The sequence below is a fragment of the Mercenaria mercenaria genome, chromosome 4 (assembly GCF_021730395.1).
Source record: "Mercenaria mercenaria strain notata chromosome 4, MADL_Memer_1, whole genome shotgun sequence".
Classification (NCBI taxonomy): Eukaryota; Metazoa; Mollusca; class Bivalvia; order Venerida; family Veneridae; genus Mercenaria; species Mercenaria mercenaria.
Genome location: NC_069364.1, coordinates 1506254 through 1519521, shown reverse-complemented (window position 1 = coordinate 1519521; position 13268 = coordinate 1506254). Strand labels below are relative to the sequence as shown.

Here is a 13268-nt window from a genome sequence, read left to right as displayed (position 1 = left end):
GTATACAATGCTATAATCACATACTGAGGTTTAAAATTGAAATTTTTGATGATTTATGGACATAATTTTGACCGGAGGATTATTTTAACGACATAATTGAAAAGTGAAATTTAAAGTTGTAGCATTTAATCAATATATCTGAATTGGATGAATTGCGGTGATCTAGCTTTGTATTCAAATTCATGATGTTGTTTTCCTTATATTTGATACAAGAATGTTTTTAAAGAGGAGATGACTAAGTGTTAAAATTGTAAAGAAAAAAAATGAAATAATAAAGATGAAAGGTATTAATGTTGTGTAGATGACTGAACAATTGTTAACATTAATAAGTTTTATATAGAGAGAATCTAAAAATGTTGAATATAAATAAATGATAAAAATTCGGGCTTCAAATTAAATGTATTTTTTACAAGTTTACAAACATAATGTTATGAAAAAAAAAAGAACATTAAGTTTTACATTTCAAAAGAGACCTTTATGTTTAATTCATACAGTTTAAAAGGTATATTATAATAGGGTCTTCAGTCTATGTCAGCTAGTGTTAGCTGTCACTGTACACAAGATATGATAATAGCCGAAACTGACAACATTGTAATTTACGAGTTTTGCACATGACTTATTTTTCATTCATGGTCAGTGTAGTCCTCATACAGTCAGTTGATACGGGATTAGTAGTGACCCCCGTCTTTTGAGAATTAATGCAGACCTTGCTTTGCTAAACTAGTTCAAATACTCGTTAAATAGATGATGGTCAAATTAAATCGGTAGCGTTCGTTTATTCCGAATAAATATTGACTTTTAGCAAACAAGAATATATACTTAACATTATGCTGATCTGTTGGACAGAAGTAGCATTTTATGGTTGTAAAACTATGTTGAAGTACTAAATGTGAGATTAGATTAGTTAATTGGAATTTAAATGAATGGAGTTACTGTAACATTTTGTGAAAATTCATTAATTTAGTTTTAATTTGACTTTAACATGAAAAAGCTGTTGTTCAAATGATGATAAACAGTGTAAATATGTAAATGAAGGATGCGGCATTTTTTAAATTGACTTTTTATATTATAAGGATATTTTGTTAGAAAAATCTTTTTTGTTATAAACATTCATGTTCCACAATCTACACTGATTTAGGAGCAGAAAAGCTGTATATTATGTTCTCCATAATAAATTATATAGTTTTGCAAGGATGAAATACAGCAGTTATTTAATGATACTAAAAAGTGGTTAAATACTTGTGCATATATCTCTAGTTTTACAAACAAATTTCTGGTGGACTTATTTCTGTACTATGATGTTGGACCGCAACTCATGGTTCACTTGGATGTAATATGTATTACAGGACCTCATTTTATGGTTGACATAGAGTTATGGATGTAGGATGTCATTTTATGGTTGACATAGAGTTATGGATGTAGGACCTCATTTTATGGTTGACATAGAGTTATGGATGTAGGATGTCATTTTATGGTTGACATAGAGTTATGGATGTAGGACCTCATTTTATGGTTGACATAGAGTTATGGATGTAGGATGTCATATATAAAAATATAGGACCTCATCATTCTTATGGTTCAGTTCGAGTTATGAATATACTACATTCATACAGACCTCAAACTGAACCATTTGAAGATGAAATCCTACATTAAATGTATGGCCTCATTTTATGGTTATGTTGAAATTATGTAGGATCTCATCTTATGGTTCAGTCTGAGATTTGGTTACAGGATTTGGAAACACTGTAGTGAATATGCAGCAGGAATGAGATTTTGTTTTAAACTTTACCGTGCTAAATTTTTAAAATGGACTGGTCCATCATTCAATTTGGACAGTACTATTTATTATTTGAAGGGGTTTTCACTAAAAATTTACTGACTGAATAGCGAACACTGTGCAGACCATGATCAAGTCTGCACAGATGTGCAGGCTGATCTTGGTCTGCAGATCAGGTCGCAAAGGCAGAATCACTTGAAACCAACAGGCTAAAGGTTAAATAGGTCCAGTTTGACTGTTTTCTTCTAAGATTTTCATTACGTTCATTTTTTACTGAAAATATGGAAAGTAATTGAGAACATAATGGTTTATATATGTTCATGGTTCCTGAAAAGAGCACAGCTCTGAAAACGTGAAGGCCAAAATAGAATACATTTTTGCCACTGAGAGCCTGTTGCATAATACTGAAGCAATAATAGTAATAATTGAAGATGGTTATAATAATGACATTAAGCTTGTTGATTTAGGAACAATCCTAGGGTGATTGGAAAATGTTATAACATGAATAAATCAACAACCTAATGAGACAGATTTAGTGTAAAAATGACAACAATCTACTAGAATAGGACAGAAATTAGCTAGTTTTTGTTCCAGAGACGCTGAGTTTTCTGTGTTTTAAGGAAGTAAAAGGAGCGTTATTTCAGTTTAATTAGAGATGTTAATAAAGATGTCATGTAATATTCTACTGGGATATTGAATCTCGAGATGGAGACATTTTACATACTTTGAAACATTTGTTAACTTTTGTAGAATTATATTAAGGAAACAGTTCCTCTTGAAATAGTGTAACTATTTGTGCTGAAATCTGCTACAAAAAGTATTGCTGTTGTGTTTTATTTCGGAAAACTGTGTAAAATTGTATGTCGGAAAGTGTTGAAATTGAACGATGAAAACAGTTGTGTGTAAGGATGGTACCATCAGGATCACAAACAACCCAAAACTGATCCAGTAAGTTCTTCTTATGAACATTTTTGGGGGCATAATCCATCGTGGTGCTACTGTTGTAACGTTAAGATTTTATCACATGTACCTGCCTACATGTTAAAGACATAATTGGTCGAGGTGCAACTGTAATAAGGTTGAGATTCCTAGTCCGTGAAAAATTGTCACATGAAAAAATTTACTTGCTACAAGTAAATAAAATGAAAGTTTCAAACTTCATAAGTAGTGAAACCCAGGCCTTGAGCACCAGTTAATGAATAACAACTATTCTTTTTTACTTCTCGTAAGATTATAAAAAACAGGTCCATTTTCATAAAAGTGAAAAATAAAAAAAGATGTAGATTTTACTGAAAAAATGTAGAATGGCTGACTAAATTGTTGACTTAGCAGGGCACTATATTGCTAAGATGCTGCAGTGTGGACTGAGTACCAGAAGTAAACAAAAAGAGAATGTCTCGGGTTCCTTGTTCAATTTACTATAATTGGCAGACAGTAAAAAAATATACAGTTAATTCGGTATCTTGAATTCCAAGGGATCGACGCAGCATTTTAGTTTGTTATCCGAAATTTGACTTAAAATTATATTTTGTGCACGTGTTTTTGGGATGGGACTTGGAAATGTGTTCAAAACAGCCAAAATTTTGAGATAAGCGTGTTCGACATATCGAGTTTCTACTCTATTTATGTCTCCCACCACACAGTGGTGTGGGAGACATATTGATTTACTCCTGCCTGTCTGTCTGTCTGTCTGTCACAAAGCTTGTCCGGACTCTTAAGTCGAACATTTCTCATCCGATTTTCACCAAACTTGAACAAAATGTGTTTGACCATAAGACCTCGGCCAAGTTCAATAACTAGCCAAATCGGCCCAGGCACTTCGGAATTATGGCCCTTGAACATAATTACCAACAACTACCGGTGCAGCATTGTAGACCGGTTACTCCACTACGTTAAAACATTGTAGACCAGTGCAGCATTGTACACCGGTTACTCCACTACGTTAAAGCATTGTAGACCAGTGCAGCATTGTACACCGGTTACTCCACTACGTTAAAGCATTGTAGACCAGTGCAGCATTGTACACCGGTTACTCCACTACGTTAAAGCATTGTAGACCAGTGCAGCATTGTACACCGGTTACTCCACTACGTTAAAGCATTGTAGACCAGTGCAGCATTGTACACCGGTTACTCCACTACGTTAAAGCATTGTAGACCAGTGCAGCATTGTACACCGGTTACTCCACTACGTTAAAGCATTGTAGACCAGTGCAGCATTGTACACCGGTTACTCCACTACGTTAAAGCATTGTAGACCAGTGCAGCATTGTACACCGGTTACTCCACTACGTTAAAGCATTGTAGACCAGTGCAGCATTGTACACCGGTTACTCCACTACGTTAAAGCATTGTACACCGGTTACTCCACTACGTTAAAGCATTGTAGACCGGTGCAGCATTGTACACCGGTTACTCCACTACGTTAAAGCATTGTAGACCGGTGCAGCATTGTACACCGGTTACTCCACTACGTTAAAGCATTGTAGACCGGTGCAGCATTGCACACCGGTTACTCCACTACGTTAAAGCATTGTAGACCGGTGCAGCATTGTACACCGGTTACTCCACTACGTTAAAGCATTGTAGACCGGTGCAGCATTGTACACCGGTTACTCCACTACGTTAAAGCATTGTAGATTACTCCACTACGTTAAAGCATTGTAGACCAGTGCAGCATTGTACACCGGTTACTCTACTACGTTAAAGCATTGTAGACCGGTGCAGCATTGTAGACCGTCACTCCAACACTACCGACACAGCATTGTAGACTGGTTACTCCAGCATGTGAATACCAATAGGCCACAAACAGTATACAAAAACAGACTTACTATTCAGATGATTAGGCAGTTGTGGGAGACATGCGCTTTTCTAAAAAAACACCTCTAGTTTTAAATTATTATTTCATTAATATAAATACTGTTATAATCTGATATAATGGTGCTGATCAGAATTTGCAGGTGCTTTAAGATAATTAAATTAAATAAATGTTAATTATTATATGAAGACATTTGTCTATTACTATAAAGTTTCTTTTGATGTTGCTCAGTAATGTTTTGAGGTTGGTTCATATTATCACTGATGGGTTGGAACACTTTGGTTAATGTTCAGAATGAAAGGGAATAGATGTTGTAATTACCAAATTGTATCCATCAAAATTAGTGCAGAATATTTTAGTGAGTGCCAGGTGTTAATACTGTATTGTTGACTCAAAGACTGCCAAATAGCTGTATACTTTGTATATAGATTAAAAGAAGATTTGTATACTTTTCTGCACTTCTTTCCCTTTTACTTATATGACCTCTTTACTTAAGTTTTGACCCACCCATTGTTGTTTTCTTCATCATCTATCTGTTTCATTTAACTGCTAGTATGACACCTGTTTATCAGTTGCTCTAAGCCTGTTTCCTATGGCATATTTTTGCACAGCCTCAGTAGGTCTGTGGTAGATTGTTCGCTTGAGTGCAGGAGGATGGTTAATTCCCTGGCCATGTCATACTAAAGACCCGCAAACCTGCACTAGTATCTCCCTTGCGTCACTTTCAGTATAAAAATGCTCAGGAAATTGGCAGTTGTTGCAGCACTAGTTCATATAATGCAGTTACAGGTTGAAAATGGAAAAATACAGTCTGAGCGCTAAAATTTTGATCTGCTTGTAGTACGGAAACTTGGTTTTTCAAATTCTAAGATCAAATGTTTTACTTCGAGATAACCAAATTTCTACTTAAAATGAAATTTTGCGCTCATGTTATAGGAATGGGACTTGAAAATGTGTTCGAGATAGCCGGAAATTTTGAGATAAGCGAGTTCAAGATCTCGAGTTTCATCTGTATATCTACATTTACAGTAATTGGTCAAACTAATTTGTCACAGTAATTTGTTCACACAAGAGCTTTGTAGCCACTGTTTTCATTTGAACTGTAAAACATTTGTTACAAAAGTGTTTTGTGCAATGTAAAGTTTGTTATGTGTAACCATTTTGTTGTTGTTGTTGTTACAGGCGATGGACACGTGCAGCAGAACACTGGAGACAGTACCACAAGGATTTGACAACAGTAACAAAATGGCTGACAGACAGCGAGCAGAAACTGGCAGATCTCAAGTTCCTACAGGACAGCAAACTCCTAGAGAAATCCTACGCAGTAAGTTATAAACCCTTGCCCAGCTAAATTTCTATAATGGACTTGTCCATCTGTCAGTTTGACAGTACCATTAAGTGTTAAAGAGGTTACCATTAAGTGTTAAAACGGGTGCATACCAAAAAGATACTGACTGAATGCGAACAGTGCTGATCATGATCTACACTGATCGCAAAGGCAGAATCAGTCGTGTCCAGCATGATAAGGATAAACTGAAAGAATGGATGAATATATGGTCAGAGACCAACAATACTAATTGCACACTGATTTGAATCAGTAAGAACATACTGGGAATAGGGTAAGGCTTAGTGTGTCTTATAAACAAGGTTTTAGTTAGTTCCCATGTAGTTGGAATAGTGATATTTTGACAAGCTTTGTGTTGGAAAAAGTGATACACTTGCAGATTCTCCAGTCAGGTCGTCAGCAAGAACAGGGGGGTCATCATTCATTCAGAAATTACAAAGATCAAGAATCACATCTCACATTCTTTGGCCATTATTTCCATGAAACTCAGACCATTTCTACAATAAGTTGCACCATATCAGTTTCCTTGGTGACAAGAGCTTAGTTTCATGTAACTTAAGTTACAAAATATAACACTGTAAATAAATGTTTTGTCAATAGACTTGATGTTTGAATGAATGTATTAATGTGTTTGAAATGGTTTGATCGCTGTACTTGGTGACTTGTAATTCAGTATTTTTTGTTTCCGTGTCAGGATTTGGAGTTAGATATCCGAGATCACCAGGGCACAGTTAACAGTATGAATGCTGCGGGAAATGAGATTATTCGCCAATCAGCGGCACCCGACTCAAACAAACTGCGGGAGAAACTGGAAGATGTGAACCAAAGATGGAAAAACATCTCATCTGAAGTTCTAGATAGACAGGACAGGTTTATATGCTTATTTTTCTAGGCAATCCAAATTGATAATTTCGTCCGATTCTTTTCTTCTTTTTATGTAGAAATTATGTTATTTAATTCTGTGACTAGGTCACAAAAGTATTTTCAGGATGAAATGAACTTATTTGAAAAGTGAATTTGTATAAAGATTATTTTTGAACAGTTACTGCTACAAGAATTCAAAATGAAGTTATATTTTAATGTAATTTCTGTAAAATTAAGATGGAGTAGAGTCACAGCCCAGAGGTTTCGGACTCGGTCCAGTCTTTAAAAACTTGAAATTTTTGTGTTAGGTTGGAACAAGCCAGTGTGAAGACGAGCGAGTTTACAGACGACATGGATGAAATGTTTTTCTGGATTGATGAGACAGAAAATATCATTTCCTCTGCGCTGAAACCTGAGGAACAATACCTTGAGGAAGTGCTCGAGAAAATGAGGGTATGGGTCACATTTGTATGTACTTTGTCATGAGTTGTTAGAGAAAATTAGGGTATAGCACTGCGAAATTTTATATCTGTAAGTTCTTTATATCTGTCAAAGGCATGATGTTATATTTGGAACACTTTTGTTCTTTTTATGGATACTGTAATTGTTATGTTTTCAACACCTGCATGAACAAAGTGTGAGACTGGGAAAATATTGTATTCTAAAAAATGATTTATTTATAAACACGGCATTCCCAGAATGCTTTGGCAATCAGTTTTCAGAAATAGTTTTAGGAGATAGTCATAAAATTTGGATGTTTAGAACAAAGTGAAGTAAAATAATATAAAAAAAGGTGAAAGATTTTGTGATAAAGAAAATTGGTTGTATTATCTTACATGATATACATTCAAAGTTCTTCAACAGATACAAAAAAAATAGCATTTTTGGCGAAAACAAAGTAATTGATATCACATTATGGGATTAAATTTTATGAAATTGTTTTATTTATCAAGGATCGTGAAGATGACATTCCCGCCAAGAAGCAGACAGTCGCAGCAATAAACAGAAGTGGGGAAGTTTTGATAAAACACGACACTCTCAGTAAACAGGACAGAGACAACATTCACAAGGATCTGGATAACCTCAATGCCAGGTGGTCAAAGGTAGGTAACTCTTGTATTGTCAGGTGGTCAAAGGTAGGTAACTCTTGTATTGCCAGGTGGTCAAAGGTAGGTAACTCTTGTATTGCCAGGTGGTCAAAGGTAGGTAACTCTTGTATTGCCAGGTGGTCAAAGGTAGGTAACTCTTGTATTGCCAGGTGGTCAGAGGTAGGTAACTCTTGTATTGCCAGGTGGTCAAAGGTAGGTAACTCTGGTATTGTAAAACTTTCATTCCAGGTAGTCCAAGGTAGGTAACTTTTGTATTTTAAAACTTTTATTCCATGTGGTCAAAGGTAGATAACTCTGGTATTGTAAAGTCTTTATACCTAATGGTCAATGGTAGGTAACTCTGGTATTGTAAAATCGTTATACCAGGTTGTCAAAGACATGTAACTCTATTAATGAAAAGCCTTTACACCAGATGGTCATAGGTTAGTAACTCTGGTATTGTGAAATGATCAAAGGCAAGTCACTCTATTAATGTAAAATTTATGTACCAGGTGGTCAAAGGTAGATAACTGGTATTTTGAGGCCTATTATTGCACGACTCCCTTCAAGTGGTGTTAAAAGGATATTGCCTTATTTTTTACATTATGATACCAAAATCATATTATGGGTTGTCATTACTATATGAAGCAGATAGTATAAACTAGAATCTGTTTGATTTCTATGGTAGCTTTTACTAAATATAAACATAGACATTTCCTCAAGCAGAAGTAGCTGTGGAATCATGCAGTGCCCAGGTCTTATTGGTTGTCCAGTGTTTATTTTTTATACGCCCGTTTGAAAAACGGGACGTATTATGGGAACGCCCCTGGCGGGCGGGCGGGCGGGCGGCGTCCACAGACCTTGTCCGGAGCATATCTTCTACATGCATGAAGGGATTTTGATGAAACTTGGCACAGTTGTTCACCATCATGAGACGGAGTGTCATGCGCAAGAACCAGGTCCCTAGGTCTAAGGTCAAGGTCACACTTGGAGGTCAAAGGTCAAATTCAAGAATGACTTTGTCCGGAGCATATCTTCTTCATGCATAGAGGGATTTTGATGAAAGTTGGCACAATTGTTCATCATCATGAGAAGGAGTGTCATGCGCAAGAACCAGGTCCCTAGGTCTAAGGTCAAGGTCACACTTAGAGGTCAAAGGATACAAGAATGAAAACTTTGTCCGGAGCATTTCTTCTTCATGCATAGAGGGATTTTGATATAACTTGGCACAAATGTTCACCACCATGAGGCGGAGTGTCATGCGCAAGAACCAGGTCCCTAGGTCTAAGGTCAAGGTCAAACTTAGAGGCCAAAGGTCAGATACAAGAATGACTTTGTCCGAAGCATTTCTTCTTCATGCATGGAGGGATTTTGATGTAACTTGACACAATTATACACCATCATGAGACGAAGTGTCATGCGCAGTTCCCTTCTTTAGAATTACTTCCCTTTGTTGTTACTATAAATAGCTTATATTGTAACTTTTTCATTACTAGTCGTAGGGAAAAATCGAGACCACTTTTCTGTAGTACAACATGCATGCTACATCCAATTTTGAGGTGTATTTTGACCAGTCTCTACCTGGTAAAGATTTTTGTGTGGACTTACAATTTTTTTTGATTTTTTTTTTTTTTTTTTTTTTTTTTTTTTTTTTTTTTTAAGATTAACTTCCCTTAGTTGTTACTATAAATAACTTATATTGTAACTTTTTTATAATTGACCGTAGGGAAAAACCAAGACCACTTTTCTGTGGTACAACATAGATGTTACTTTCCAATTTTAGGTGTATTTTAAGGTATCTCTACCTGGTAAGGAGTTTTTTTTGTGGACTTAGAAAAACAAAACACTTAGTTATTACTAAACAACCACAAAATTAAAATTCCATTTGCAAATACAGGTGCTAGAGTAAAGAAATTTGCTGTGACGGGCGTATATTGTGACATTCTTGCACTCTTGTTTAAACTGAAGTTCCCTCTACCTTTTCTCAGTTGAGGAAGTAACGGAGAACAAATTAGCAGTGGTTGGACTCAGAGGAACAAGACAATGTTACATAGTTAAAAAAAATATGTGAACAACTTAAACTTAACCCTTACCCTGCTAAATTTCTATAATGAACTTGTCCTACTTTCAATTTAGACAGTACCATTAACTGTTAAAATGGGTGCTTACCAAAAAGGTACTGACTGATTGGCAAACAGTGCAGATCATGATCTACACTGGTCGCAAAAGCAGAATAAATTGTGTTCAGCATAATAAGGGTTAATAATGTAACGTGTCTACCAAACAGGTGATGAATGAGATTCCTGACAGCATACACAACGTTGAGCGACTTCTACATCAGCTGCGTAACCTTATGTCCGCCATAGACGAGTTACAGCTGTGGGTGAACGGTACAAGAGATGTTCTAGAGGTCAAACATGCTCAGTCAGCAACAAGTGTAGACGAACAAGATTCTATCATCGTAGATCCGCAAGTATGTAATACCTTTTGCGATAATATAACTTTGTTCTTTAAACACAGACTGTAATTCCTACAAAAAAGAACAGTACAAAACAACGATTCAGTTGATCATAAATTTCCTGTATCTTGGAACAAGCCGAAGTACAGGCTATAATCTCAGGAGTAGTTGTAATGTGACATTGGAGATAGATGTGATAACTTACTCTGAAGTTAGTACAAAATTATAAAACTGGTTTTAGATTTTTCATAAAATAACATTTTGTTATAGATTAGAAAAGTAAATTACTAGAAATAATAGAATTCAAGCCATTCTAATCTGAATTTTAGACAACACAAGAAGCTGTGAGGGCCAGACAAAATAATGTAGATACAGTCAACAAAACTTGTGATCAGTTGAAAACTGAGTACCAGTCTAAATTACCTGAACCAGTTCAGGAGAAAGTGAACAAGCTCAATGCTGATTGGTTAATAGTGAAAGAATTGGCTGAACAGATGGAACCAACTCCGCTAGACTCCTCTGTGCATGAAGTGTTTGCTCAAGGTACAATCCACTGTTTTTTTTGTAAATTTTTGTCCTTCTGCTGTCTGTTTCATACACCAGTAAAATGAGATCTCATTCAGTTCCCACGTGATGTTCAGGCGAGATTTGCTCTATATGCCTTTCAAGTTGCCGATCTATCTATTTTTATAGTTCTTTGATTTAACTGTATACCATTCTATACAAAAATATATTATTCTTGGATTCAGTTGGTTATTTTCTGACTTGATTGGTCATTTTATTTCACTAAGATACAGGATCAGAATGCATATTAACTATTTATTACTGTGTTGAGATGTAAGAGATATTTGTTATATTTCTTATGTAGTCAGAAAAAATGTATCTATATGGTGCTGTTTAAATCCATTTTACAGATATAAAACTGAGCGTAAGTGATACCATTAATGCTTAAGAATTTGGTACAGAACTCTGGATGCTTTTTAATAATTAATATGAATGTTTGGTTTAATTAAACAGTGAAAGTCTCACAGGCGGCTGCTCAGCCTGCAGCAAAACCTGATTGGTCAGAATTTGACCAATCGGTGGCAGAGCTTCGTGACTGGTTGACATTGCTTGAACGTATGTTGAAGTCTCAGCGGGTCACAGTCGGCGATATAGAAGAGATAGAGCAGATGACAAAGAAACAGAAGGTGCGTACAGAAAAATAACAGATGGTATATGTGTTTATATAATATTCAGATAATAGAGAGGTTTAGGTTTTGATACATGTTCTTGTACGCATATGGAGGGAAAATTTATGGATAACAATGAGCATCTGTTCAGTAAATTGCATGTAAATATGCATTGTTTTTAAACTGCTGTGTGAGGTTTTGCAAGTATTTTGTTACTGTTTACTAAAAAAAAATTGTCCCTTCGTTTGGAAATGTTCAGAATTTTGACACATTGAAATATTAAAAAATTCTAAACCTAATTTTATGCATACTGATACATATGAAATCTCAACCTCTTATAAAAGTATAAAGTAAAACTTCAGAATTTTCATTTTGTTGAGTAGTAGATATTTGAAAAACTGAGCTCAAAACTTTATGGTTAAGATAATTTATCAAATCACTTGCTAGTCACTGGTGTTAGTGTGAGCCACACAGGTCACTGAAAGTCCAGTCTTTTGCTGTGAGTATGCCATACAGTTGGCTCACTTATGGTTCGTGGTTTTACCAAAGTGGCTAACATCTCAAAAAATTGAAAGTAGACATAAAACCTGAACTGTATCAGAATCAGTTGGTAATAGATTTAGACGTAGTTGTATATTTGTACTTGTGTGCTTTCAGTTATAGCCTGCTTTCCCCGTATATCTGGTTTTATAGCGTGTTTCTTGATGAATCTTGGCCTATAGTTTGTAAAGAGCAAGTTTAGTCCATCCAGTGTTTGTGAACATAGAACTTTGTTGTCCTGTATGTTGTTTGTGTTTTCTGAAAGATTTTTTACATAATGATACATGAATTTTTTTTTTCAAACTTGTAGAAAGTTTCTGCCACGCTGCCCTGTGTTTTGTAGATAGTTTGCATAAACATAACAACAATACTCCTTATTGTTTATAATAGACAACAACAAAATTGATGGCAAAATAATTGTATTTATGAAGAGTATTGCATAACATATTAGTATAATTACATTGTCAGGTAGAACTATCCACACATAGCTCTTTATTATAATATCTTTCCCAGAGGAACAGTTTTGTTTATAGAATTACCTACTATCTAATCATGACAGATCACGCTTTGCAAATACTTCTACTTGTATTTATCCATTTGCCGTTTTTTACCTACCAGGCATTTTCATATATGAATAAATAACATTGCTCTACCGATATAATTATTACAGTAACTATTTTACCATGTTGACATGCAAAAAGACGACCAGAAAAAACTTTTTTGTTGTGTTTGTTGCGGCTTTCTGTCTATATTCTCAATAGAATTATTGAAAACCTGCAGAATTTCCTAATTAACCGGAATCACTTGTTTGCAAGAAAGAAATGTAAACAATGTTACTTTCAGGATATTGGAAGCGAATACCACTTACATATGCCTGAATTGAGTATTGTTGAAATAGAAGCTGTAGAAAGCCTTGTCAAGGACATAGGTTCTGAACTTAAACAGTTACAGGTCTGAGGATTATTTATTGCCTGACTCTTCCCTCTCAGGATACTTGGTTTGCCCACCTGAGCACAACTTTTCCAGGATCCTGACAGACTTATATAGCCATTTGTCCAAATGCCTGAAGATATACCTTCTGTAAATAACCAGTCATAGTTTATCACCACATGCCTTTGCGACCAGTGTGGACTAAGATCAGCCTGCACATCCGTGCAGTCTGATCATGATCTGCACTGTTTGCTATTCAGTCAATATCATTTTGGTA

The 13268-nt window shown here is 35.4% G+C and overlaps 1 protein-coding gene across 10 annotated transcripts in view; it reads left to right on the top strand.

Annotated features, from left to right (window-relative positions):
• The window catches only part of LOC123552588 (dystrophin-like), a 253635-nt gene that overhangs the window by 141034 nt on the left and 99333 nt on the right, over nucleotides 1-13268 (top strand). For 9 of the 10 annotated variants that reach the window (XM_053540095.1, XM_053540089.1, XM_053540088.1 and 6 more), the window contains 8 exons: nucleotides 5777-5918; nucleotides 6634-6809; nucleotides 7112-7256; nucleotides 7757-7906; nucleotides 10179-10364; nucleotides 10679-10892; nucleotides 11367-11539; nucleotides 12905-13012. In XM_053540095.1, coding sequence (XP_053396070.1) covers nucleotides 5777-5918; nucleotides 6634-6809; nucleotides 7112-7256; nucleotides 7757-7906; nucleotides 10179-10364; nucleotides 10679-10892; nucleotides 11367-11539; nucleotides 12905-13012 — 1294 coding nt within the window. The remainder of the gene's footprint in view (nucleotides 1-5776; nucleotides 5919-6633; nucleotides 6810-7111; nucleotides 7257-7756; nucleotides 7907-10178; nucleotides 10365-10678; nucleotides 10893-11366; nucleotides 11540-12904; nucleotides 13013-13268) is intronic. The other variant, XM_053540092.1, reaches the window with a different exon arrangement.